The sequence below is a fragment of the Oncorhynchus tshawytscha genome, linkage group LG14 (assembly GCF_018296145.1).
Source record: "Oncorhynchus tshawytscha isolate Ot180627B linkage group LG14, Otsh_v2.0, whole genome shotgun sequence".
In the NCBI taxonomy this organism is placed as follows: domain Eukaryota; kingdom Metazoa; phylum Chordata; class Actinopteri; order Salmoniformes; family Salmonidae; genus Oncorhynchus; species Oncorhynchus tshawytscha.
In genome coordinates this window covers 34462880-34490413 of record NC_056442.1, presented here as the reverse complement: position 1 = coordinate 34490413, position 27534 = coordinate 34462880, and the positions used below count along the sequence as shown (strand labels likewise).

General features: G+C 41.7%; 3 protein-coding genes across 8 annotated transcripts in view; all 3 read left to right on the top strand.

The window, feature by feature from the left end:
- Nucleotides 1-8808, top strand: part of LOC112267094 (protein KIAA0100) — a 29183-nt gene extending 20375 nt beyond the window's left edge. For 5 of the 6 annotated variants that reach the window (XM_024445166.2, XM_024445167.2, XM_024445164.2 and 2 more), the window contains exons 28-39: nucleotides 492-671; nucleotides 946-1067; nucleotides 1418-1573; nucleotides 1808-1929; nucleotides 2117-2297; nucleotides 2564-2650; nucleotides 3679-3789; nucleotides 3982-4117; nucleotides 4845-4972; nucleotides 5270-5371; nucleotides 6250-6384; nucleotides 6837-8808. In XM_024445166.2, the coding sequence (XP_024300934.1) occupies nucleotides 492-671; nucleotides 946-1067; nucleotides 1418-1573; nucleotides 1808-1929; nucleotides 2117-2297; nucleotides 2564-2650; nucleotides 3679-3789; nucleotides 3982-4117; nucleotides 4845-4972; nucleotides 5270-5371; nucleotides 6250-6384; nucleotides 6837-7025 (1649 nt within the window). In that variant the 3' untranslated portion in view covers nucleotides 7026-8808. The other variant, XM_024445170.2, reaches the window with a different exon arrangement.
- A 161-nt stretch (nucleotides 8809-8969) lies between these two features.
- Nucleotides 8970-14330, top strand: rskr (ribosomal protein S6 kinase related). The gene is made up of 12 exons (XM_024445798.2): nucleotides 8970-9217; nucleotides 10443-10721; nucleotides 10987-11070; nucleotides 11198-11266; nucleotides 11576-11645; nucleotides 12272-12379; nucleotides 12489-12529; nucleotides 12652-12679; nucleotides 13213-13302; nucleotides 13392-13480; nucleotides 13639-13749; nucleotides 13855-14330. The coding sequence occupies exons 1-12, from the start codon at nucleotides 9155-9157 to the stop codon at nucleotides 14155-14157; spliced, it is 1335 nt and encodes a 444-aa protein (XP_024301566.2). The 5' UTR covers nucleotides 8970-9154; the 3' UTR covers nucleotides 14158-14330.
- A 5333-nt stretch (nucleotides 14331-19663) lies between these two features.
- LOC112267093 (fructose-bisphosphate aldolase C) lies at nucleotides 19664-24641 on the top strand. Its single transcript, XM_024445163.2, has 9 exons — nucleotides 19664-19770; nucleotides 21322-21458; nucleotides 21677-21888; nucleotides 22309-22363; nucleotides 22502-22662; nucleotides 22790-22873; nucleotides 22970-23144; nucleotides 23338-23537; nucleotides 23803-24641. The coding sequence occupies exons 2-9, from the start codon at nucleotides 21347-21349 to the stop codon at nucleotides 23887-23889; spliced, it is 1086 nt and encodes a 361-aa protein (XP_024300931.1). The 5' UTR covers nucleotides 19664-19770; nucleotides 21322-21346; the 3' UTR covers nucleotides 23890-24641.
- The last annotated feature ends 2893 nt before the right edge of the window (nucleotides 24642-27534 follow it).

Sequence of the window (27534 nt, the reverse complement as noted above, 5' to 3'; positions counted from 1 at the left end):
AACGCTCCCCATGCAACTTGACAGAGCTTGAGAAGAATGGGAGAAACTCCCCATATACAGATGTGCCAAGCTTATAGCGTCATACCTAAGAAGACTTGAGGCTATAATCACTGCCAAAGGTTCTTCAACAAAGTACTGAGTAAAGGGTCTGAAGACTTATGTAAATGTGATATTTCAAATTTGTATTTTTTTAATAAAGTTGCTAACATTTCTAAAAACTTGTTTTTGCTTTGGTATTGTGTGTAGATTGATGAGGGGAAAAATCTATTTAATCTATTTTAGAACAAGGCTGTAACATAACAAAATGTGGAAAAAGTCACGGGGTTTAAATACTTTCCGAATGCACTGTAAACTGAAATCTGTAAACGGAAAGTGTTTATGTTCTGTAGTTAACATCGTGGCACTTAAGACTTTTTTAAGTGGTATATTTACCCTTTAACTTATGTGTCAAGGTAAATGTAACACTTCCTCTCTGTTCTCTTTGAATCCAGACTGGAACCAGCCGGCCCAGGTGAATGACACTCAGCAGGTCCAGCGTATCATCTCTCGTTGCAGCTGTCGCATGTACTACATCGGCTACAGCCACGACATCGACCCTGAGCTGGCCACGCAGATCAAACCTCCAGAGATACGCCGCAACGAGAAGGAAGACCTGCTGAAAAAACAAGCTGGTAAGGCACCCCAAAGAGCTCATATATGCACTATTTTATACAACATTTGATACAATATTTCACAATTTTTTTTATCAGTTTCTAGAATGAACTTTTTCCTGAATTGAATCCTGTTTTTTGGATGCCAAAGTCCATTATGTTCTATTTAATTCTGTGAGGCAGCCGACATCTTCAAATACAGTGTCAGAACATGCTGACAATGTTGCTGTAGTGTTATTCAGTGTAAAGGCTTGAGCCTTTCGACTTGATGTCTTTCCCCCCACTTCACTATCAGGGGCTGTGGACACCTTCACCCTCATTCACCATGACCTGGAGATCTCCACCAACCCTGTGCAGTATGCTATGATCCTGGACATCGTCAACAACCTACTGCTGCACGTTGAGCCCAAACGCAAGGTAACGAGATGCCTCAACATCTGACTAGGCAGTGTTTTGTCCTGTAGCATATGCAACTGTATACGGGGCAATTACTAACTTCTACTTAAGTCGAATTTTCACTTAGTCATGTATTGAGGTCAGTGGGAGACTAAGTGAAAATTGTACTTGAGTGGAAGTTCGGATTCACCCCTACTGTATGATAGCTGAGGTCTCTGCACTGTCCCTTATGCATCCCAAATGGCATGATATTCCCTATGTAGTGCATTACTTTTGACCAGGGTTCTAAATAGGCAAAAGAGGGAATAGCGCCATTTGGGATGCCTCGTGTCCTACCCTCTGACCATGTTGTGTGTGGGCTCTGTCCTCAGGAGCACAGTGAGAAGAAGCAGCGTGTGCGTTTCCAGCTGGAGATCTCCAGTAACCCAGAGGAGCAGCGTAGCAGCATTCTACACCTGCAGGAGGCCGTAAGGCAGCACGTGGCCCAGATCAGACGCCTGGAGAAACAGATCTACTCCAATATCAGGGTGAGCCATTGGACGGACTGACTCACACTCTTCTCATAGGCCCTGTGTGGCGAGGCAATGGCTGATTTCAGCACTGTTACTTGTGAGGTGAAAACCAAAGGTGAAGGTAATTCCTAGTTTACTTCATCCAATTATAATCTAGAGAGGGATTAAAACACATCCCTGAGTTACGAACCCCAAAGCACTGAAATATCTACTTGAGTATATTTGACCTGTGTGGTGTGACCCCTCCAGGCCCAGCCTGAGGATCTGAGAGGAGATGAGCTGTCAGAGATCAACGTGAGGCTTCAGAACCAGCTCAATCAGGAGAAGACTGACATGCAGATGAAGAGTGAGGAGCTCAACATCCTCATCAGGTCAGCCCAACACCGCCACAGACACACCATTCAATGCCAAGTCAAACTACCGAGCACTTTCACCACACCATCTTTTCAATGCCTAGGAAAACTACTCGGCCAGCCATGGGAAGTTCTGAGATACTTCCTAAGAATACTGACTCATCCTCTCCTGTGTTCTTCCCTGCATGTCACTCTCTGCTCCCAGATGTTTTAAAGACTTCCAGCTGCAGAGGACCAATAAGCTGGAGCTGCGTAAGCCGCCGGAGGACGTGAGTGTGGTTCGCAGGACAGAGATCTGCTTTGCCCAGGCCCGCTGGTGTCTCACTGAGGAGGATGGACAGCTGGGCATCGCTGAGCTGGAGCTGCAGAGGTTCATGTACAGCAAGGTGAGCAGGGGGCAGGGAGGACACTGCTGCTCTGTCCTAACAAGGAGATGACCATAACTCTTTTGATACTGTGCTTTGGCTAGAGAGCTGGGCCCATATTCACAAAAAGTCTCAGATTAGGAGTGCTGAAATAGGATCTGTTTAGCCTCTTAGATAATACGATATGGACAAGGGATACCTGATCCTAGATTAGTACTCTGAGACGCTTTATGAATGCAGGCCCTGATGTTGATGCTAAACATCTGTTAAACTGTCTCCTTCCACAGCTGAACAAGTCAGATGACACAGCAGAGCATCTCCTGGAACTGGGCTGGTTCACCATGAACAACCTGCTCCCCAACGCTGCATACAAGGTCAGGAAATGATGCTTATCTCTGACCTTTTCTTTGGTAAGGGCAGTCAACAGCTCATTTTTACAACCGGTGGCGCTATGAACCTGTGAAGCTTACAAATATTGCATCTGAAAGGGGTCTCTTATAGTACAAGCCTTTTTGTTGAGTTTTTCAGTCTTTTGTCAGAAACAAGAAATTTCCATCTCCTGCTGTTACTGATCCAATGATTCCAGGTCCTATTGCACCCAAAATGTGCTCACAAAGACCTCCTAAAGCAGTGTTTGCTTGTGTTGATAACTCTCTACTTGGTTTCCTATGTGCAGCATGTGAGGGTATGTATGGTGCTGGTACAGTAACTGGGTGTTCATGTCACTGTTGTTGACACCATCATGCTTATCCAGTCAGCATCACGGAAATCCCTCTCAGAATATAATGTATATGTCCCAAATGGCACCCTATTCCCTACATAGTCCACTACTTTTGACCAGAGGCCTATGGGCCTTGGTTAATAGTAGTCCATTATTCATGGAATTAGGGTACCATTTGGGACGTATCCTTTGTTATTCAACATTGCATGTCCACCATGGGACTGGGTCATTCCAATGCCCACCTCCAGTCCTTCCTCTTATTGCGTGCTCCTCACTGCATTTGCACCGTCATCTGAATGTTTTACGGTACCATGTCCTACGTCGCTGTGTAAGTCAGGTTTGTTTTCCAAATGTTTTCCTGTTCATATGGGAGGAAAAATCCATGAATTGATTCATTTATCCTCCTGCTCACCATTCATGCTGTATGGAGACATTTCAGATTCATTTTATTGTCTTTACAGAATATGCTGTATTCTGAATTAAATTGGTTTCCTAAATGACATGAAATATATTTTTGGGTTGCTTCATGAATCAGCAGTTAGGAGCATGGCATTATTCCAGTGGTTATTTTGGCTGCGTCCTGAATGACACCGTATTCCCTATATAGTGCACTACTTTTGGGGCCATTTGGGATGCAGCCTCTGTGTTGTGACTTTTAACTTCATGAAACCTGTCTCCTAGGTGGTGTTGCGTCCTCAGAGCCCGTGTCAGTCTGGCCGTCAGTTTGCCCTGCGCATCTTCAGTAAGGTCCGCCCCCCAGTGGGAGGCATCTCAGTCAAGGAGCACTTTGAGGTGAGGAGGAAGCATGTGATCATAACACTAGAGATGTGTTAACCTGTTTGATCATAACATTGAAGATCTCATAACATATGTGATCATAACATTAGATATGTCTTAATGTGATCATAACATGTTTAATTATGAAAGCATTGGGAGCATACAGGTAGATAGTGTTTCTCTGTTGTAATGTGTTTGTGTCACCAGGTGAACGTGGTTCCTCTCACCATCCAGCTCATGTACCAGTTCTTCAAAAGGATGATGGGATTCTTCTTCCCAGGAAGGAATGTGGAGGAGGAGGAAGTTGCTGATGAGGAGGACAAGTCCCGAATGGTCACTACTGGTGTGTATTGCCTCTACCTGTTAGCATCCTGCCCAGGGGGAGTACATCAAGCTACAGAAGCAGAAGATAGGTGCCTGCCCTATGGGCCATTCTGACTCGGACAAGGCTTACTTACCAGTTATTGACGTGCAACAGTCATCCTGTACTATATACGTTCACTTGCCCTCAAGTCTCCATCCATCCTCTACATGTTGACCAGCCTGAAATCCACACCTCTCTCCACCCAACCAATCAATATTAGTTTCCATTATCGTTGCCAACTCTTCAATACCACACATCGTATTGGATTGGTAGTTGCTGTGTAACCCTTGGTGGCTATTAATAGCCTGGGTCTACTGTGACCTTGAGGGCTGTGTGAGACGGTGCATCCCACATGGCAACCTATTCCCTACATAGTGCACTATGACCCTGGTCAAAAGTAGTGCACTATAAAGGGGATAGGGTGCCCTATTGGACATTTTGCAGAGTTACAGGAGTATAGGGTGTGGACTCTGAGGGGTGGTGGAGTCATTCAGAGGTGGTGGTGCTGCTGCCGTCTTTTTTGCACTCACATCCACACTTGTTTTTCTTCCTGGCACTGGTTCTACTGATTGCGGCTATTTCAAAGAAGGGTGTATAACTACAATTACTATGTTATGTGGTTGTTTTACCTACTACACTTGCAGTGACTTGTAAATCGCTCTGGATAAGAGTGTCCGCTAAATGACTAATGTAAATTGTATCTCAGGCATGCCTGTCATCAAGCCTCGGCAGCTCTCGGAAGACACCATGGGGGTCATGGGCCCCAGCAAAGGGGTCACCCAGGGCTTGAACCGTACATCGGGGGTCAGGAGGTCCTTCCGAAAGGCTGTTGAGGTATTTGTTTTTTTAATTTTATGAGAAATGTCAAAATATGTATCTTTGTGTTGATGTATCCCCAATGTTCATACAGCCGTACTACGTTGCCACCCAGCTACATCTGCTGGGGTAATTGGCTCGTTGTTTTCACAAGCACTTCCCAACTTTCTTGTTATATACTTATTTTGACCAGCGCTCTATGGGCCTTGTTTAAAAGTAGTGAACTATGATGAGTATTTAGGGTGCCATTTCAGATGCAGCCTTAGGTCTTCCATACTGTATGGAAACCGAAGTATGTCTTATTTCCCTACCTAGCATCCTGTAGATGACATCGACAAGATGAAGGAGAGAGCAGCCATGAATAACTCCTTCATCTACATCAAGATCCCCCAGGTTCCCCTGTGTGTCAGCTATAAGGTAGGTATCACCATGTGCTGAAGTTAAGGGTAGCAACATATCTGGATATGTACCAGAAGTTGTCTGGATTTTGCAACTAGCTAAAGGAGAACGGTACTCAATGCTTTGATTCAAGCCAGTTATTGATTCTATATACATGTCGGTGTGTCAGTGAGTTCATAAATAAACATTCCCCTCGAAGAGAGATGTTGCGGCAGGGTAGCCTAGTGGTTAAAGTGTTGGACTAGTAACCGAACGGTTGCAAGTTCAAATCCCTGAGCTGACAAATTCCCGTTCTGCCCCTGGACAGGCAGTTAACCCACTGTTCCTAGGCCGTCATTGAAAAAAAAAATGTGTTCTTAACTGACTTGCCTGGTTAAATAAAAGTAAAATAACAAATCTCACTCAGCCATTATTAGATGAAGAGAGATGTCATCATGATTCTGTGTTGACCCCATATCAGGTCACATGTTTTGTTCTCAGACTGGAAAAAATACCTCAACATCTGGTGTGTTGTCATGTGTTTTATCTGTTTGTATATTAACCTTCTCACACTGTTGGCTTTTTGTGACTTGGACGTCATTTTTAATCCTCCGATTTTTAAATTTCATGTCTTTAGGGATTTGCAAAATAATCGTTATTTTCCAATGACAGCATTGTCTTGCCTTCCAGATTACATAATCCCATAGCTGATTTGAGTAAATGTTTAATGAATCTGAATGTTTAATATTGAAAATGTAATATTCATGTATGAATATGTAATATCATTAAATGGGAGATAAATAAACACAGACATGTAATGAAGATATGATTATTGTAGAATTATATGAACTGTTGTACTTTTTAACTCCCAGACAATGCTGTTTCATTATGTATTTTGTGCTTGTGTGTCCACATAGGGAGAGAAAAGCAGTGTTGACTGGAAGGATCTGAACCTGGTTCTACCTTGTCTGGAGTACCACAACAACACGTGGACCTGGCTGGACTTTGCCATGGCTGTTAAGAGGGACAGCAGGAAAGCACTGGTAGCACAGGTACTGCACTGAACCCTGTCCCGCTTATTACTAACCCAACCATTGTGGGGTGAAGTTCGCCTAGATACAGATCTAGGATCAGCCTCCCCTTCCCCTTGACCATTATTTGGGGAAATACCAAACTAACCCAGGGTCAGCATATAGGGGCAACTTCATCCTACTCCATACTGCACAGAACCCTGGCCTCTCATTACCAACACGGTCATGTCCTACAGTAGCAGTTTGATGGCAAAAATGGCACTTCATGATGTTCCAAGCTGCCAAAATGCCAATCCCTGCCTAAAGCTCTCACAATATAGACTATGTATAGGATACTTCAGTCATATGTCCTATATACTTGTCACTTTTTCCTTTTCACATCCATAGATGATAAAGGAGTTCTTGAACCATATGTTATTTCATATTTTCTGAAGTGACCTATGGCATGTGTCCTCCCCTCCCTCTGTGTGTAGATGATAAAGGAGAAGCTGCGTCTGAAGCCGGCGTCGGGCTCTGACTCTCGGAGCAAGGCGTTTGAGGGGAAGTCAGACAGTAGCATGCAGCAGCAGCAGGAGGAGGATGAGAAGGCCCGACTCCTCATCGGTCTCAGCAGCTCAGACAAGAGTTCCAGCAAGAAGAGCATCTTCAGCCGACGCAAGTGACCCATAGGCCCACATACACTCACACTGAACCAGTACTGTACTGGACCACTGCGCTCTAGTCTATGGAAGTGTCCCAAATGGCACCCTATACCCCACACAGTGAACTACATTCAAACAGGGCCCTATGGTTCCTGGTCAGAAGTAGTGTAGTGTACTGTATAGAAAATAGGGTGCCATTTGGGATGCAGTCTATGGTAGCTACAGTAGCTCACGCCCAGGGAATCATGGAGAGGTCAATGTCTTTACTAGCGTATTATCTGATGACACTTGACCTGGTTGAATACTGTATGCTCTGGTGTGAAGATAGAGGTAGCAGGTCATTATGGGGAACAGAGACTGATAATAAAACACACCCTGTTCTTTCTTACCTGGAGGGGGACAAACTACGGCCTGCGAGCCAAGTCCGGCACGCCAGCCAATTAAATATGGCCCACGATGGCTCAAATTATTATTTTAGGATAAACTACTCCAGTCCATATTTGAACGTACAAAACTATATAGAAAGTATGTAGTAATTCTCTCTCAACTGCTGTCCAATGAAGCATGTATTTTCATGTATGACCAGGGCCCATATTCAATGTGTCTGAGTAGGGGTGCTGATCTAGGATCAAATCCCCTCCTGTCCACATAATTGTATTTGTTATGATCTAAAAGTAACAACTGATCCTAGATCAGCACTCTTTTTCTAAGAGGTGTTATGGATACGGGGCACACTTCTCTGCTAAAAACATGCCAGGGTCTTATTGACCAAATGTATCTTTGTTTTTGTTTTTTGTGCCATACATTAAACATTTCATTTTCATTCAATGCATCACACATGGTCCTGAACTTTCAGAATCAGCAGCCTATACTTGTTGCATTAATAGCATGACTGGGGTGATGGGTATTTTATTTTAGTTTCACTGTCTGCTCATTTCCCCTGTAAATCGATTAGAACATTTCATAGTTTATATGTTGACTGTCTTAAATTGCACCCTCTTCCCTATATAGTTCACTACTTTAGAGGATAGGATGCCGAAGTAGTGCACTTTATATTGGATAGGATGCCATTTAAGATGCAGCTAATGTGATTTGTTGAGAGCATTGTTTCCTGCTGGTTCAGGAATACTGTATCCTCAAGCAAATGTAAATCAGGTAGATTGTAAAACATTTTAATCTCAAATGAAAGCACCTTGACAACCATAGAAATGCTGTCTGTTGCAACAGTTAGAAATGCCTGATTCACTAGTACAGGGGAGATATATTCTAGCCTTGTACTTTTATTATATTGTTGGAATTTTACTCAAGTCTGTATGATACTGTCACACTGACTGGGAAGTGCATCCCTGTAAAAGATCACAAATATATAATTTGGTACCCTGCATGAGACTTCTCCAACAACATATATGCCACAGCAGACTTACGTTTTATACTGCAGTTCCTAAACATATCTGTGCGAAAATATGTTCTTGTTTTCTATTTTATGGCAGTTATTCTGTCAGCTTTGATAGTCTCTGCAAAAATAATTTTGTTGCAGCTTGTCTTGATAATGTTTTGAAATTTTAACACTACAGCACTTTTTAAGCAAAGTATTTTCAGATATTTTTGTAACCATGGTTATTTCTTTTCAATCACAACTGTACCTACACCTACTGAGTTTGTTATTCAGTTACAGCTTCCTTAAAGTGCAAGATGTCAAATATTTCTGTCAAAATATTTAAAGAAAAATTGATTATACCTCACTGAAATGAGCACCATATATGTAACTATAAATGTTTGTCAATAAAATAGTTGTTCTAATGTCTCTTATAGCTGAATGTATCATGTATGTTCTCAGAAGGTCACTACACCGTTAATTTATCATTTATTTCGTAATTAGATGTATGATTGGTTAACAGAAATGTGGCGTTTTGATTTTAGCCGTTATCCCAGTGGAGTGTGAGTGGCTGATTTGATCATTCATCTGACAGGGTGAACTGGAGCGGAATTTCGCCTTCTGTAGAATACCATCGAATGTGATGTTATCATTCGTCTCTCGAGATGATCAGACTCACCCTGCGCGCTGTTCAGTCATGGCGGGTCAGGAATGTGCGCTCCATGTTTTACAAGGCATTGTAAGACCGTGTTAAAACTAACCAATTGGGAAAATAATGATGTGGTTTGATCGAGGTTTACCAAGCAATGTGATGGGCAGCAACTCAAGTAAACACAAGGTAAGAGATCTTCAGACGTAGTCTACACCTATCTATGACGTTATCAGGTTTGATCACATGTCCTTTCAGACTGCTTTAGCCTACAAATCTAAGGTCTGTTCCACATAAGTGATGCATTTATACCTTTTGTATAGTAGGCAAGCCGCTAGCTCGCGACAATATTGGCGTTTAGAAACACGTGAGTTCAGCGAATATAAACCGGTGACGAGCACCTTACTTTGAATAGTTTTTTATGAATATTAATCTGTTTACCGAAATGTATATGTAAACTGAACAATGATTTTCAGTAAATATTTTACAATGACATTTCACGTGGTGCTGGCCAATATGAGTGCACTGAACTGTTTTTAATGCAAAGCGCCTAAGGATCCTTGGGGAGTTATATTAAAAGGGACGGGGGAGTGGCTCCCTGTGGCTGCTGGGAAATTCTCTTGTTCGGGACGGTTAAGCTAATGTGGCATGAAATTGTAAGTAACATGAACATTTCCCAGGACATAGATATATCTGATAGGGGCAGAAAGCTTACATTGTTGTTAGTCTAGCTGCAATTTCCAATTTACAGTAACTATTACATGGAAAGAATACCATGCAATTGTTTGAGTGCACAATCATGAACTTGATAATGTATTAATAAACCAATTAGGCACATTTGGGCAGTCTAGATACATTTTGAGCTGATATGCAATTGTTCATTGGATCAGTCTAAAACTTTTCACATACGCTGCTGCCATCTAGTGGCGACTGCACTGGAATAAGACATGTCCTTTCTCTTGCATTTCAAAGATGATGGTACAAAAAATATGTTTTTTCATTGTATTTTCTTTTACCCGATCTAATGTGTTATACGCCTACATAAATTTCACATTTCCACAAACTTCAAAGTGTTTCCTTTCAAATGGTATCAAGAACATGCATATCCTTGCTTCAGGTCCTGAGCTACAGGCAGTTAGATTTGGGTATGTCATTTTAGGCAAAAAATAAATAAAAAGGGGCTGATCTTTAAGAGGTTTTTAATGAATGTCTTCAACAATCGTTTGTTTATGTTGGCACATGTTCATGTGAAATCTCTATCCAATGCTGATTTAGTCCTGCATGATTCTAGTGTGGCATATGCCAGTAAGTAACATCAATAGATGTTTGACATTTAGCTATAGTTACTTGCTACTCACAGCACAACTTGTAATTAGAACCATCACAAATTAGAAAGCCGCTGTCCTCAATGTAGAAACAGATGCCAAGCCAGGAGAGACGACGCAATCAAGGCTGGCATGGCCTTCTCTCCAATATTGGAATATCCTTTACTGATGGACTTCGCCACCTTGGCCCACCTGTTCTGGCCACACAGGGCATGGAGCTCGGCAGCGGAGCCCCAATCCCTGAGGACCTCCTCCCCCCAGGACACAGCCCTCAGAAGCCTGGCATGGAGTCGACACTCCCTGGCTTCATCTCTGTCTTTCTGCCTGAGTTCCCACACCGTACATTTACTGGGCAAGACGATTTCCAGGTAGTCCTCCTTAACTTCATTTGTATTGAACACCTGGACCACACATGATTTCAATCTTTGATGAAAACGTTGTCTCTTCATCAGATGTAATGAAATCATTCATTGATAGGCAAACAACCGATAAATCAGTAACTTATTACTTCTTGGTTATTCTATATGGGGGGGGGGAATAAATGATATGATGGTCTATCTGGTGTGAAACCTACCTTGAATTATATTGAATAATATTGCAACATTTGAATCTCACTCTCTCCATGACATTCAGATCCTGGGCTTCATAGCTAAAGGCTCCTTTGGTCCTATCTTGAAAGTAAAGGACAGGTCGAAGGAGAAGACTTATGCCGTTAAGGTGAATCTCCTCAGCCTCCTGTCACATCACATTTTACCAGCACTATATTTCATGTGACATCTACACACATCTAGTGTATTCTATTCCTACCCTGCATTTCATTTTATTGTATTGTGTTGCTCTACAGGTTTTACCCAAGTCTGAGATACTTAAGCATGGGGTCCTGGAACAGTCAAAGGAGGAGGTCATCATTCAGGTAGGTCACACAGCAGGATGACCTGTAAGGCTGCTATCCTAGCTTAGCTCCTGACTTTGTTTCCAGCATGTTATCCCTAAACTATGACTCACTGAGCTCTAACAATGACTATGACGATTATCCCTATGAGCTTCTATGCAACAACAATCATGGTCCCATGGAGCTTTTGCTGAAAAAAAAAAAAAAAACATTTGCCATCTTTGAAAATACCTGGTTACATTCAGATCCCTCCTAAATCACATTTAGTTATACTGAGTGTCTTTGCTGACATCCACACTGTTGCTGTGTGTGTTGCCTGTTGCGTTGCAGCGGCAGCTCAGCCACCCATTCCTCCACAATCTGCAGGACTGCTGGCAGACCCAGCGCCACCTCTTCATTAGTGAGTGACTAATGTGATATAGCTAGATCCCTATTTATCCGCTCCTCTCTTTAACCTCCCTGTGTCTCACATTGGAGCTTCCCACTGGGTACGTCAGTTCAACGTTGATTCAACCAGTGTGTGCCCAATGGGTTGTCTCGCTCTCCCTAGCAGGAGTGTTAACTATGGCATTATCTGGCCTTTCTGCTATTTACTGTTGTCTCCTCAGTCTGAGCCCCATGACTCGTCTGAAGAATTATACTGCCACCTACTGAGATTTTAGTGTGTATCATACAGTCCTGTGGCCTCTGAACCAAATTTCCCTTCCTTTAGATTTTTTAATAGCACCCTTATTAGTGGATAAAGGCATGTTTGAGTTCATTTGTGTCTCTCACTGACACTTAGCTCCTTCCCCAACATCAGCCCTTTCCCTTCCTATGCTTCCCCCAGCCTTAAAAAACTTGCAACTCTGTGACTTACGACAAATTAATTTTCTCCTATTGCTTCTCTCCTCCACTGCTCCTTCCTTTTCAAGTGCTTGTGTTTCAGCAGGGGTCATCTACTCCCAGCCCTGGATCAGTGTACTATACATAGCCTTGTTATGTACTAAGATGGATCATTGTGTGTGACTGTCTGTCTTCCTACAGTGTGTGAGTACTGCAGTACTGGAGACCTGTACACCTACTGGATACTGAAGGGCCAGTTTGGGGATGATGAGGCTCGGGTGTTCGCTGCAGAGCTAGGCTGTGCTTTGGGTGAGTGTCCCTCAAGTGTGTATACACTTGTATATTCTCCAAAAATGTGTATGAGATCATTGTTTAAGTTTCACCTTTACTCATTATAATGGGTGTGTCTGATCGGTAGGTTTCCTTCACGACTTTGGGATCATGCATAGGGATGTGAAGGTATGAACGTTTGTTTTGATCATGAACTTTATTCTTTGTACATAAATCTTGCAACTAAATGACTCATATTTATAACTTCACTGGAAAGTTTATAATCATCTGATTAATTCTGAATTTTTTAGATGGAGAATGTCCTTCTGTCTGACCAAGGTAATGCTGGCTTAAAAAATATATTCATATATAAACCATTTAGTAGACACTTTTATCCAAAGCAGTTTACAGAACAGTCATGCATGTGTAGCACATTGGGATGTGTGAAACGTACTCCTCAGCCTTAAGTGTCCTGCTTGCGCCGTCTCATTAGCTAGCTTTTGAGGTGGCGCTATCAGCTAAGCCGCTTGAGGGAGGACGGTCACGTGTATTTTGCGAGGCAGAGATCCCGAGTTCGCAACCAGGCCGAATCGGGAGGAAGTTGTACTCGCTAAGCAAACAGCGTGACGTTCTTTACACATGCATACATTTGACGTATGGTTTAGTTTACTTTCTACTGCAAATAATATAAGACAACACTAGAGGGCCTTATAATACAGTGGACACTTCAGTGTTGTTGTTGTTGGGAATATTCTCGAAGATATCATTTTTATGGTGAAAGTAGTTTAAGCTTCATATTAGTCAGGTAGAATAACTGGAATTGGATTTGTAAAGTACTCTATGTAAAATACTGCTGTATCTGTTTGATGCAGGCCATCTGCGTTTAGCTGACTTTGGACTTTCTCGCCGTCTTGAGCGGGGCGCAAGAGCATTTACAATTTGTGGGACAATCCAATACATGGGTGAGATTCTTGGGATCAGGCAAAGTTAATGGTCACTACACATGAAGCACCTATTATAATCTCACTGGGATGGTCCTCTGTCCAAACAGCTCCTGAAGTCCTGAGTGGGGGTCCCTACAGCCATGCTGCTGATTGGTGGTCTCTCGGCATTCTGTTGTTCTCAATGGTGACTGGAAAGGTGTGATCACCACCACAGTTCATATTAATTAAATTAATATGTGATGATGTAATAGCTGTTAGAAAGGTTGTTTTTCTTCTTCTTTTAAGCTGTCCTGTCATGCAAATCGAAATGCTAGTCTAGAGATGTTGTTGGTGCTAATTCTGTCATCTCCATAGTTCCCTGTACCTCCAGAGCCAGACCACTGCAACATGCTGAGAAAGGTCAGAGACTGCCCATACTCCATACCCAAGACCTTCAGGCCTGCGCTAGCCCTTCTGCTCACAGAGGTCAGAAGTCATCTGTAGTAGGATTGTCTCAGAGTATCAACAAAATACCATCACAACAAATTCTCAATGCTTTTCTTTCTTTCTCCATCCTGTTTGTGACTCCAGCTCCTATGCAAGAACCCAGCCCATCGCCTACATAGCCTGGAGCGCTTCAAAAGGCAGGTGTTTTTCCATGGCACTTCCTTTGACTCTCAGCTACTACAGAAGAGACCTGTTGAATTAATTCTTGAACTGAAGAACCATCCTGATCGTCCAGTCAAAGCAATGCGGGGCCTGTCTATGGACTACTTCCAGAACTTTGACTGTGACATCCTACACTCCCCTACCAGCCCCACTGACCTGTCACCTACCTTGGCCAACATTGACCTGAGCCAGGCTCTGGCTACAGCTCAGGGTTGTAGTGAATGAGATGTGCCTGTTCTACTTTGCCTCAATACTGCCTGCAAATTAATAGAAACATTTGATATATACTTTGTACCGCATGTATACTTGGTTGTGAAAAAGCTACTGTACAGTGCATTTGTAAAGTATTCAGACTCCTTCACTTTTTCCATATTTTGTTACGTTACAGCCTTATTCTAAAATGTATTAAATTGTTTTCTTCCCTCTTAATCTACACACAATACCGCATATAGACAAAGCAAAAACAGGCTTAGAAAATTTAGCAAATGTATAAAAATATAAAACTGAAATATCACATTTACATAAATATTCAGACCCTTTACTCAGTACTTAGTTGAAGCACCTTTGGCAGTGATTACAGCCTCAAGTCTTCTTGGGTTTGACGCTACAAGCTTGGCGCACCTGTATTCAGGGAGTTTCTCCCATTATTTTCTGCAGATTATCCCAAGCGTTGTCAGGTTGGATGGGGAGCGTCCGATGGGGAGCGTCGCTGTACAGCTTTTTTTTCAGGTCTCTCCAGAGATGTTCGATCTGGCTCGGGCTCTGGCTGGGCCACTCATGGATATTCAGAGACTTATCCTGACGCTGCTCTTGCATTGTCTTGGCTGTGTGCTGAGGGTTGTTGTCCTGTTGAAAGGTGAACCTTCGCCCCAGTCTGAGGTCCTGACCACTCTGGAACTTGTTTTAATCAAGTGTATCTCTGTACTTTGCTCCGTTCATCTTTCCCTCCTGACTAGTCTCCCAGTCCCTGCCACTGATAAACATCCCCACAGTATGATGCTGCCACCACCATGCTACACTGTAGGGATGGTGCCAGGTTTCCTCCAGACGGGACGCTTGGCATTCAGGTCAAAAAGTTCCATCTTGGTTTCATCAGACCAGAGAATCTTGTTTCTCATGGTTTGAGTGCTTTAGGTGTCTTTTGGCAAACTTTTACAGAGGAGTGGCTTCCGTCTGCCCACTCTACCATAAACGCCTAATTGGTTGAGTGCTGCAGAGATGGTTGTTCTTCTGGAATGTTCTCCCATCTCCACAGAGGAACTCTGGAGCTCTCTTGGAGTGTTCGGGTTCTTGGTCTCCTCCCTGACCAAGGCCCTTTTCCCACAATTGCTCAGTTTGTCCGGGCAGCCAGCTCTAGGAAGAGTCTTGGTGGTTCCAAACTTCTTCCATTTAAGAATGATGGAGGCCACAGTGTTCTTGGGGACCTTCAATGCTGAATCTTTTTTTTGCCACGCTACCCCAGATCTGTGCCTCGACACAATCCTGTCTCAGAGCTCTATGGACAATTCATTTGACCTCATGGCTTGGTTTTTGCTGTGACATGCACTGTCAACTATGGGACCATATATCGACAGGTGTGTGCCTTTCCAAATCATGTCTAATCAATTGAATTTACCACAGGTGGACTGCAAACAAGTCGTAGAAACATCTCAAGAATGATCAATGGAAACAGGATGCACCTGAGCTCAATTTCGAGTCTCATAGCAAAAGGTCTGAATACTTTTTTTATATACATTGTATTCATTACATTTTAGAATAATGTTGTAATGTAACAAAATGTGGAAAAAGTCAAGGGGTCTGAATACTTTGCGAATGCACTGTACAGTCGTGGCCAAAAGTTTTGAGAATGACACAAATATTAATTTCCACAGAGTTTACTGCTTCAGTGTCTTTAGATATTTTTGTCAGATGTTACTATGGAATACTGAAGTATAATTACAAGCATTTCATAAGTGTCAAAGGCTTTTTTTGACAATTACATGAAGCAAAGAGTCAATATTTGCAGTGTTGACCCTTCTTTTTCAAGACCTCTGCAGTCCGCCCAGGCATGCTGTCAATTAACTTCTGGGCCACACTGGTGGCAGCCCATTCCTGCATAATCAATGCTTGGAGTTTGTCAGAACTTGTGGGTTTTTGTTTGTCCACCCGCCTCTTGAGGATTGACCACAAGTTCTCAATGAGATTAAGGTCTGGGGAGTTTCCTTGCCATGTACCAAAAATATCGATGTTTTGTTCCCCGAGCCACTTAGTTATCACTTTTGCCTTATGGCAAGATGCTCCATCATGCTGGAAATGGCATTGTTTGTCACCAAACTGTTCGTCACCAAACTGTTCCTGGATGGTTGGGAGAAATTGCTCTCGGAGGATGTGTTGGTACCATTCTTTATTCATGGCTGTGTTCTTAGGCAAAATTGTGAGTGAGCCCACTCCCTTGGCTGAGAAGCAACCCCACACATTAATGGTCTCAGGAAGCTTTACTGTTGGCATGACACAGGACTGATGGTATCGCTCACCTTGTCTTCTCCGGACAAGCTTTTTTCCGGATGCCCCAAACAATCGGAAAGGGGATTCATCAGAGAAAATGACTTTACCCCAGTCCTCAGCAGTCCAATCCCTGTACCTTTTGCAGAATATCAGTCTGTCCCTGTTGTTTTTCCTGGAGAGAAGTTCTTGACCCCAGGCCATCCTCCAAAAGTCTTCGCCTCACTGTGCGTGCAGATGCACTCACACCTGCCTGTTGCCATTCCTGAGCAAGCTCTGTACTCGTGGTGCCCCGATCCCGCAGCTGAATCAACTTTAGGAGACGGTCCTGAAGCTTGCTGGACTTTCTTGGGCGCCCTGAAGCCTTCTGCAGAATTGCAGTGGAAATGTTTTGGGGGGGATTCAGTTCATTTGCATGACACATGGACTTTGCAATTAATTACAATTCATCTGGTCACTCTTCATAACATTCTGGAGTATATGCAAATTGCCATCATATGAACTGAGGCAGCAGACTTTGTGAAAATCTATATTTGTGTCATTCTCATAACTTTTGACCACGACTGTGTTTTCTTTATTTACTTTACCTATTTGGCTCCCTCTCTTCCTCTGTATACCTCTTTGCATACCCATTTAATGGAGTGATAAATATAGATGAGCTTTAATACACTGAAAACCACCATTTACCAAAAAGGGTTTATAACAATTATATTTCCCATTGAGATTAACAGTACTGAAACTCAAAGCCTCTCAAGGCACTGCCTGTAACAGCACACTATTTTAAAATGTGGATCAACCACCTGCATGTTTGACCTTTTACCTTTGTCATTACATTTATATAAAAATATCTCTATTTTCCTGAAAATCTGTTCACATATATTTTTTTAACAACGTTTTCTTCTGTGTAATTTTATGTTTGATTGCCTAGGCCATCAATTATTTGATTGACTGTTGTGTGACTGATCACAATGCCTTTGACTGTTCACGAAGTCTTGCTGTATACCCATTTCTCATTAGATTTCACTAATGTTTGATGTGTTTTACCCAACCACAGTAACAGCTGAATAATGAAAACCCCTATAAACTCACGATGGAGTTGTCTCCTGTCATTGATATACTAGGAGAAATATCAAAGCAAATACGAACGTTTAAGCATAGCCTCTTCTTTGGAGCCACTTGAAGTGTTAAAAAAGAGTTGATAAGTTCCACAGGTTTTTTAGGTTAGATGATGTTAGCTGTTCCAGGTATAAAGCCTGAGTCACTTCAGACACCTGATCATCAGTCATGACAGCAGAGAACATACACATGTTTGAGCCAGTACAATACAAGAGGAGGCTTTCTGTTACATCTTACAGAGTATCATTCATTGGGTATTTCAAATGGTTTTTCCTCTGAAATTCGTGTGGTTCATGGAGCTTGCAACGTCACGGTCATGGGTTCGATTCCTGCTGGGGCCCAGGCCACCCATATGAAAATGTATGGATGATACACTACTGTAAGTCCTTTTGGATAAAAGCATCTGCTAAATGGCATATTTTATATATTATGTTAAGACATACTGTACAGTATTTATATTGCACTACACCTGGATACACAACACCAACTTTTTTCCAAGACCTTGGTGTGACGGTGACCTATTTGGTAAAACTCTGAGATCACAGAGAAATCCTTAAGGGAGCAACCTAATAGGATGTAAAAATTGAAGACCAGATAAAGCATCGTCATTAAATGTTTTAATTAGGTTCGAACAGAAAAAAATAGCTACTGCCCCAATGGAGACGGCTAAATATAATCTAAGCACAAGTCCCAGTCATCTTCCTAAAATGTCTCCTGAATAGGAAGGTGTAGTGGGCTCCTCTCTCTGTGGTCTGACAATGAATTCCCCTTCAGGCCCTTGTCTTAAACAGGTCTGGTACAGTATGTCTGTGGTGTTAGTCCAGTGACCCACATCTTTACATTGGTAGACACCTCTAGCACACTGACACAATTATGGAGGGAGGGATGGAGAAGTCCCATAAAATAACACTAGAACAAGTGATATATCTTAGAAAAGTGGGAACACATATTTTCTCATTTCTATATAGAAAATGGGAGATATTCAACTTGCCAAATAAAGGATAAAATTCAAACACTTGAAGAGAATTTATATAATGCCTGCATGATTGAATTAAGTATTTACTGTCAAATGCATGTCATTCTTTATATAATTACATATGCATTTTATCCAACCACTTCAAGTGGAAATGTAACAACTGAAAATGCCACCATAAAGACAATGTAGCCTATCACTGTTGATCTTCATGTGATGGACCTGATTATCGACCTATGTAAACTACTCAAACATTGATTGTTGTTATATCTTGTTCACATAAAAAAAAAAAATTCTGAAACCATTTCTCTCTTATCTATGTCACAGTTCTATATTTCATCATTTCCATCCACTGGAAACCTGGAAACACTATTTCTGAACCTACTAATACACATTATTTACTACTAATGCATAATGCAGATATGCATAGGGATGTTTGAATTGCTCTGAGACAGAGCTTTTCTTCTGGGTCTTAGGGGGAGGTCTGAATTGCCAAGAGATTCAGAAATGTGCCTAAGGCATAATTCAACCTAATTATATACGTCTATGACTTCAACTAATTAGAGGAAAATAGTGAGCAAATTGGTTTAACACTTAAATGAGGTTGCGCTGAAGGGTTCAGAGTTATTATAGCTTTAAAAAAAAAGCGTTATTGGGCCAACATACTGCAATGAACCTGGGTGTACACAAATGGGGCTGTTTTAAGTAGCCAGGCTTCTTGAAATCTAACTTCTATGTGAAAACAATGTAGAGAAACACAAAACTGTTGTTTGGAATGATTAATTAGCTTTGTTTCATCCACTGAACTATTGATTGAACTGCCATTGGGACAACTGCCATTGGGACAACTGTACCTGCAAAACAAGTGTATCATTATTATTGTAAAGACTTGGAATGATGGATAAGTTTATGTTGAATGCAGAAGAGGCTGGTAGGAGGAGCTACAGGAGGATGGGAATCAATGTAATGGTATCAAACACATCACAATAACTTGTTTGACTCCGTTCCATTGATGCCATTCCAGCCATTACAATAAGCCTGTTCTCCTATAGCTCCTCCCAACAGCCTCCTCTTGTTGAATGTATTCATCCATATTTATTTATTATACATCAACAAGCCCCACCCTGTCATTAAGCCCCGCCCTAGAGGTGTTGGTTTTGGAGGTCACAGAGCTGAGTGGGATACAAGGGAGCAGCAGTCTGTCAGACAGCGCAGTGGCTATCACTTCTGCAGTGAAAAAAGTGAATTCTGAATTAGCATCTTGTCAGGTAAGGTTCTTAAGTTTTTTTTACATTTACTTTTAATTTCAGCAAGCTTTAGTAAACAGGATAGAGACAATGATATTGAGCTACTATAAATGTTCAACTTTTGGACGAGTGGCACACAGAGATTCGGATGATGCTATTAAAGTAATGTTTTTTATGTTTTATTTGGAAAACTAAAGATATTACAATGGATTGTTATTGTCTTCCAATTTACTAAACCAAATTAAAAGACTGGATTGGAGTGACATGATGATAAGTGGTAGATTTACTTTTATTTACTGGCTATTGTTTTATTTTTCCTTGGTTATTGTAGACAGTGGAGTGCGAAAGCTGAGGGTCTGTGTTGACATGGTGATTTGCCATACCCACTATCAAGGGATGTGATATGAATGCATGAATCAACAAATGCATTGTGCTACCCCACAGATCACTGTAGTCAGCGCTGCTACATCAGCAAGTGGGAAGCGTGATTAGGGGCCTTCTGCTCTCAATAAATAGTACTCATACAGTAGAAATGTATCGTCTCTATGTGAATTTGATGTATTATTACCTCCTAAGTTGTTTTTTTTCACTTGCCAATTTGATGTTGCTACTACAGCTACACAGAACCAGGGTAATATTTATGAAAAACTCTCTGGTTTGGACTGACAGAATTCCCTCACCTTTCTTGTGCCTCCTGGGCTATTTGTTTGGTGGGCTGCATAGTCAGCACAAAGGTCCACACATCCCTAATCCCAGCTGACAATGTGCCAATAAGGACAGTCACTCAGCCAAAATCACTGGGATTTCAGAGGATGTGAGCAGTGGTGAAACAAGTACCCAATTCTCAGACTCCAGTTAAAGTAAAGAATAGAATAGAAAATGACTCCAGTAAAAGTAAAGAATAGAATAGAAAATGACTCAAGTAAAAGTGAAAGGCACCCAGTAAAATATTACTTGAGTAAAAAGTGTAAAAGTATTTGGTTTTAAATATACTTAAGTATGAAAACGAAATATAATTGCTAAAATATACTTAAGTATCAAAAGTAAAAGTATAATTACTTCAAATTCCTCATATTAAGCAAAGCAGACGGCACCCTTTTCTTGTTTTTAACATTTACGGATAGCCAGGGTCACACTCCAACATAATTTACAAACGATGCATTTTTGTTTAGTGAGTCTGCCAGATCAGATGCAGTAGGGATAACCATGTGTTCTCTTGATAAGTACATGTAATTAGACCATTTTACTGTCCTGCTAAACATTCAAAATGTAACAAGTACTTTTGGGTGTGAGGGAAAATGTATGGAGTAAAAATAACATTTTATTTAGGAATGTAGTGAAGTAAAAGTAAAAGTTGTCAAAAATATAAATTGTAAAGTACAGAAACTCCCCAAAACTACTAAAGTAGTACTTTAAAGTATTTTTACTTAAGTATTTTACTCCATTGGATGGGAGAGATATGCCCCTACTGTTGATCTATGTCTCTAGCTAAATATTTCCCTGAGTGAATGTTGATCAATTTAGACCAGCAAAGATGTGCAAGATCTGATATCTAATGATATCCCTATGCAGGTTGTGTGATCGACCATCTCTCAGGATGACGCACCAGTTCCCAGCCCTCTCCAGTGGTCAGAAGAGGGAGCTCCAGGAGATTGCCCTCCGTATCGTCACTCCAGGGAAGGGCATCTTGGCTGCTGATGAGTCTGTGGGTCAGTAAGGAGCTCTGCATCTTCTCTATGCATTGGAAAACCATCATAATGAAAATTATTAGACAAATTATTATTAGACAAATCTTCATTTCCAGTGGTGCTTGACAGAACCCTCTACAAAGCAGTGGTACAGGATGGTGTCCAATAGATTATTTAGTTTTTATAATTGTAGGTTTACCAGACTGTGAACATGCTTTTTCTAATGTTCCTGGAAACAGGCAGCATGGCAAAGCGCCTTAACCAGATAGGGGTTGAGAACACTGAGGAGAACCGCCGGCAGTACCGCCAGATCCTCTTCAGTGCTGATGACCGCATCAACAGCTGCATCGGAGGAGTCATTTTCTTCCACGAAACGCTGTACCAACACGCTGACGACGGCACGCCCTTCGTCAAGATGATCAAGGACAGGGGCATCACTGTGGGCATCAAGGTAATGTATGAGCACAGGGTTCAAAAGGGCCAATGGTGATATCTGAAGTATGTTTTATGTCTCTGGTCTCTAGCTTGGGCAAGAATACGTCTTGACCTTACTTCTACTGTATATAACATTAGTGACGGAAGGAATGAATGAGAATGTGGAGCATAAGGCTACTTGATATGCTCCAATGGACAGTCGCAGCAAGGGAGCAGGTTTCAACATTATGGAGACCAAAGGGTAGTACAGATACACTCTGATCAGGAGTTCTACCCCTGATGGATGGCAGTGCTATGGATAGAATAGCTGCTATTAATATCAACACCATCTAGATGAAAATGAGCTGGCTTTAATACAAAGAGAAGATCAGTGTGAAGGGGAGGATTGACCATTGTCATTTGTATTTTATTATCTGCTCTACCTCCTTTTCTTCAGGTTGACAAGGGTGTTGTCCCCTTGGCAGGAACCAATGGAGAATCTACCACTCAGGGTAGGGCAGAGACCCCTCGGGTTCCACTCAATCTGATCATCAAAACTATCTGAATTTGACAATTACAAAATGTAGTCTGCCACTCACTGGTGAATCCCAATCCTTTACAGCCTTATTCATCTCTTTCTCATCCTGTAGGACTGGATGGGCTCTCAGAACGCTGTGCTCAGTATAAGAAGGACGGGGCAAACTTTGCTAAGTGGCGCTGTGTGTTCAAGATCAGTGAGGCCACCCCCTCTAAACTGTCCATTGAAGAGAATGCAAATGTTCTGGCTCGATATTCAAGCATTTGCCAGCAGGTAAGAACTCCGCAAACGCAGTGTAAAGGCACAATGTCAGGTATGAGAAAATATTATAATTGCAGTACGTAACATCAGCATCACCTTCTAATCATAATGCTAATTATGTCCCTTTTCTGTCACCCAGCATGGGATTGTGCCTATTGTGGAGCCAGAGATTTTGCCTGATGGAGATCATGATCTGAGGCGTTGTCAGTATGTCACAGAGAAGGTGGGACCGTACCCCAACTTGTAACCTGTTAGTGTGTAATATGTATTTCTAACATTGCCAGTTTATTATGTTCCATGTGTTCCCCATGTTGTGCAGGTCCTAGCTGCATTGTACAAGGCCATGTCTGACCATCATGTGTACCTGGAGGGCACTCTGCTCAAGCCCAATATGGCCACTCCTGGCCACAGCTGCCCCACAAAATACAGCGCAGAGGAGGTCGCCATGGCAACAGTCACTGCCTTGCGCCGCACCGTCCCTCCTGCTGTCACGGGTAGGGTCATAGGCCATTGGCCTCTCAGAGAAGTTCAGAAAGAGGGTATATACAGTACTAGTGTCAGATTCAGTCACAATTCCAGTGATTTGGCATATTGAACATAGGTTAATTTATTGGCAGTTTGTAAAGCACTTATGGTGCTGATAGAAATCCATTGACTGTTCACTCTATTTGTTTTCTGTGTGTGCAGGAGTGACGTTCCTCTCTGGGGGTCAGAGTGAAGAGGAGGCCTCTGTCCACCTGAATGCCATCAACAACTGCTCCCTGGTGAAGCCCTGGACCCTCACCTTCTCGTACGGCCGAGCCCTGCAGGTGTCCGCACTCAAAACCTGGCGGGGACATAAAGAGAATGAGAGTGCTGCAACTGAGCAGTTTATCAAGCGAGCAGAGGCATGTACATCACTTTGTTTTCAGACTCTTAATCAACCTGGCATTCGTCTTTTAGCACGAAAGCATTGTTGAGGAACATATTTCTTCTTAATATTGTTTTTAATAAAACTGGACAATGCTATTAAGAACATTTCACAATTTCTCAAATGTGGAACGGTCATTTGAGGAAGTGATCTATGTTTTCAGTTGACATTAAGTGAGTTTGCTCCTAACAGTGTTTGTGTGTTTGCCCCTCATACCCCCACCCCCTTTCTCTTACTATCAGGTGAATGGCCTGGCCTGTCAGGGGAAGTACACTGGTGGCGGGGACAGTGAATCCGACCAGATCTATGTGGCCAATCATGCATACTAATGAGCCAGTGATTCCAGCTTTGGCCAACCAATAGCATAGTCCGCTGTCACTGACATACCAATTGGCCAATCGCAGGCATATGCTATCTACAATCTGTATTCTAGGAGTTATATTATAGTTATTTGAATGTACACACTGGTAATTCAAACTAGACATTAGACACACTAGATATAAGGGTCTAATGAAATTAGTCATTGAAGGATGGCCTTTGATTAGACACTTTCAACAATATTATTGTAACCTTTGAGATGACAACATGTTCTTGTGGTAGTAGGAAAGTGAAACTTAATTGATGTTTGGTTGTTTCATTACATATTTCGATGAGATTCAGAATGATCTTTTGCCATGTAAAGCCACCTTCCAAACTGCTGCATACTCGGATAAGCGTCAGATAGGGTGTGTGGTGTAGGCCTATTGTGTGTGATGAGAATGGAGAACTCCAGTTTTTTTTTTAAGAAACCATGCTGCCATTCCACATTCAGGCTGTGTATTAGAGATGTGTGTCTAAACAAAATAGCTGTGTGAAGACACTAGTTTGTAGAAATTGGGTGTTCTTTCATAGTGGCACAGAGTTCCAAAGACTTCTCATTTTGGATGAACTAATGGACAGCTGGACTTACAGTAAATAATGTTAGGTGTAAAATGTTATTTTTGTGATTTAGCTAAGTATTGTTCTCTATGCAAGTGATGTATCAAATACTGTCGTGCAAAAGTAAATCATAATGGCAATAAATTAAGTTCAGTTGAAACAATCTGAGAATTCTGGTTTTATTTCTCATTAATTAATCTCGGTTACACCATAATTAAAATATCCCGTAATTTGGTCAGATGCTCATGCTCCATAGTCTGTCCAGGAGAGATTAGGCCTAGTCATCATTTTTTGATTTGTTGTAACTGCACCGAAGAGTAGGCCTACCTACACATTGCACTATTTTTAGATTATTTTCTACCATAGGGTTAAACTCTGAGAATGTTAACCAGTTCTTGACTTTAACAGAATACCTACACTACCATTCAAATGTTTGGGGTCACTTAGAAATGTCCTTGTTTTTTTAAAGAAAAGCACATTTTTTGTCCTTTAAAATAACATAAAATTGTTCAGAAATACAGTGTAGACATTGTTCATCTTGTAAATGACTATTGTAGCTGGAAACGGCTGACTTTTTATGTAATATCTACGTAGGCGTACAGAAGCCCATTATCAGGAACCATCACTCCTGTGTTCCAATGGCACGTTGTGTTAGCTAATTCAAGTTTAGCATTTTAAAAGGCTAATTGATCATTAGAGAACCCTTTTGCTATTATGTTAGCACAGCTGAAAAGTGTTGTTCTGATTGAAGAAACAATAAAACTGGACTAGTTTAGACTAGTTGAGTATCTGGAGCATCAGCATTTGTGGGTTCGATTGCAGGCTCAAAATGGCCAGAAACAAAGCACTTTCTTCTGAAACTCGTCAGTCTATTCTTGTTCTGAGAAATTAAGGCTATTCAATGCTAGAAATTGCCAACAAACTGAAGATCTCGTACAACGCTGTGTACTACTCCCTTCACAAAACAGCGCAAACAGTCTCTAACCAGAATAGATAGAGTGGGAGGCCCCAGTGCACAACTGAGGACAAGTACATTAGAGTGTCTAGTTTGAGAAACAGACGCCTCACAAGTCCTCAACCTACAGCTTCATATTTCTCGCATGGAATAGCCTTAATTTCTCAGAACAAGAATAGACTGACAAGTTTCAAAAGAAAGTGCTTTATTTCTGGCCATTTTGAGCCTGTAATCGAACCCACAAATGCTGATGCTCCAGATACTCAACTAGTCTAAAGAAGGGCAGTTTTATTGCTTCTTCAATCAGTACAACAGTTTTCAGCTGTGCTAACATAATTGCAAAAGGGTTTTCTAATGATCAATTAGCCTTTTAAAATTATAAACTTGGATTAGCTAACACAGCGTGTCATTGGAACACAGGAGTGATGGTTGCTGATAATGGGCCTCTGTACACCTACATGTAGATATTCCATTTTATAGTCATTTACAACATTAACAATGTCTACACTGTATTTCTGAAAAAGGTTATGTTATTTTAATGGACAAAAAAATTGCTTTTCTTTCAAAATCAAGGACATTTCTAAGTGACCCCAAACTTTTGAACGGTAGTGTATCTGGAAAATATTCTTAATTTATCCTCACCCATAAACTAGTTGGCTCTTTGTAGCTTGTCTGATTTGCTTTCATATACGTTGTTCCATGGCACCATCTACTGGCCCAAACATTGTAGTTGATGATCAAATCAAGTTGTATTTGTCACGTGTGACAAATACATCAGGCAAGGGAAAAGGGGATATCTAGTCAGTTGTTCAACTGAAATGTGTCTTCTGCATTAGAGAAGTCTTCTGAATTAGAGAAGTGCGGGGGGCTCTTAATCGACATCCACGTTTTCGGTGTAGCCCTTACTGTGAAATGCTTACTTACAAGACCTTAACCAATAATGCAATTTTAAGAAAAATAAGAGTTAAGAAAAATGTTACTAAATAAACTAAAGTAAAAAAATAAAAGAGAAACAATAAAATAACAATAATGAGGCTATATACAGGGGGTACCGGTACCAAGTCAATGTGTGGAGGTACAGGTTTGTCGATGTAATTAAGGTAATATGTACATGTACAGTAGGTAAAGTGACTATGCATAGATAATAAACAGTGAGTAGCAGCGGTGTAAAAAAGGGAGGTGGGTCAAAGCAAATAGTCAGAGTAGCCATTTGATTAGCTGTTCAGCAGTCTTATAGCTTGGGGGTAGAAGCTGTTAAGAAGCCTTTTGGACCTAGACTTCGCACTCCAGTACCGCTTGCTGTGCGGCATGGCTAGGGTGGCTGGAGTCTTTGGGAATTTTTAGGGCCTTCCACTGACAGGTATAGATGTCCTGGATGCCAGGAAGCTTGGCCCAAGTGATGTACTGGCCTGTAGCCCCTTGCAGTCAGAATGCGAGCAGTTGCCGTACCAGGAGGTGATGCAACCAGTGCTCTCGATGGTGCAGCTGTAGAACTTTTTGAGGATCAGAGGACATGCCAAAACTTTTCAGTCTCCTTAGGGGGAATTGGTGTTGTCGTGCCCTCTTCACGACTGTCTTGGTATGTTTGGACCATGATAATAGGTGATGCGGACACCAAGGACCTTGAAGCTCTCAATCTGCTCCACTACAGCCCCCATCAATGACAATGGGAGCATGCTTGGCCCTCCTTTTCCTGTAGTCCCCGATCATGTCCTTTGTCTTGATCACGTTGAGGGAGAGGTTGTTGATATAGTATATTAGGCTCCAAGGTCCTAATTCATAATCAATGTAGTGTCTGTATACTTTAGATGCACACTCACTTGTGAAGTCACTATTATTGGTGTAGGCCGTCTACCTATAATAATAGGTTGCTGGACACTACTCATAAAGCCAAATTAGAAATAATGATGATTTCAAATTGCAAGATGAAAATGTCCAAACAATCATAATCTAAGAATCTGCTCACCTGAAATTATTCGCGTAATCATACCAATATCACACACATGCGTTAATTTATTTGACATGTATTCTGTAAGGGAGGCATACTGAGACCCAGGTCTCTTTTACAGATTGTATTACCGTGGACTATTTTATTTGGCGG

What these genes read in the sequence shown, in the direction of transcription:
- rskr (XM_024445798.2), top strand. Translation starts at nt 9,155, where the DNA reads ATGATGTGGTTTGATCGAGGTTTACCAAGCAATGTGATGGGCAGCAAC. An exon ending in AGAGCTAGGCTGTGCTTTGG is followed by an intron (nt 12,380 to 12,488) that starts GTGAGTGTCCCT and finishes TCTGATCGGTAG; the next exon opens with GTTTCCTTCACGACTTTGGG. An exon ending in TGTCCTTCTGTCTGACCAAG is followed by an intron (nt 12,680 to 13,212) that starts GTAATGCTGGCT and finishes TGTTTGATGCAG; the next exon opens with GCCATCTGCGTTTAGCTGAC.
- LOC112267093 (XM_024445163.2), top strand. Translation starts at nt 21,347, where the DNA reads ATGACGCACCAGTTCCCAGCCCTCTCCAGTGGTCAGAAGAGGGAGCTC. An exon ending in GCATCACTGTGGGCATCAAG is followed by an intron (nt 21,889 to 22,308) that starts GTAATGTATGAG and finishes CCTTTTCTTCAG; the next exon opens with GTTGACAAGGGTGTTGTCCC. An exon ending in AGTTTATCAAGCGAGCAGAG is followed by an intron (nt 23,538 to 23,802) that starts GCATGTACATCA and finishes TCTTACTATCAG; the next exon opens with GTGAATGGCCTGGCCTGTCA.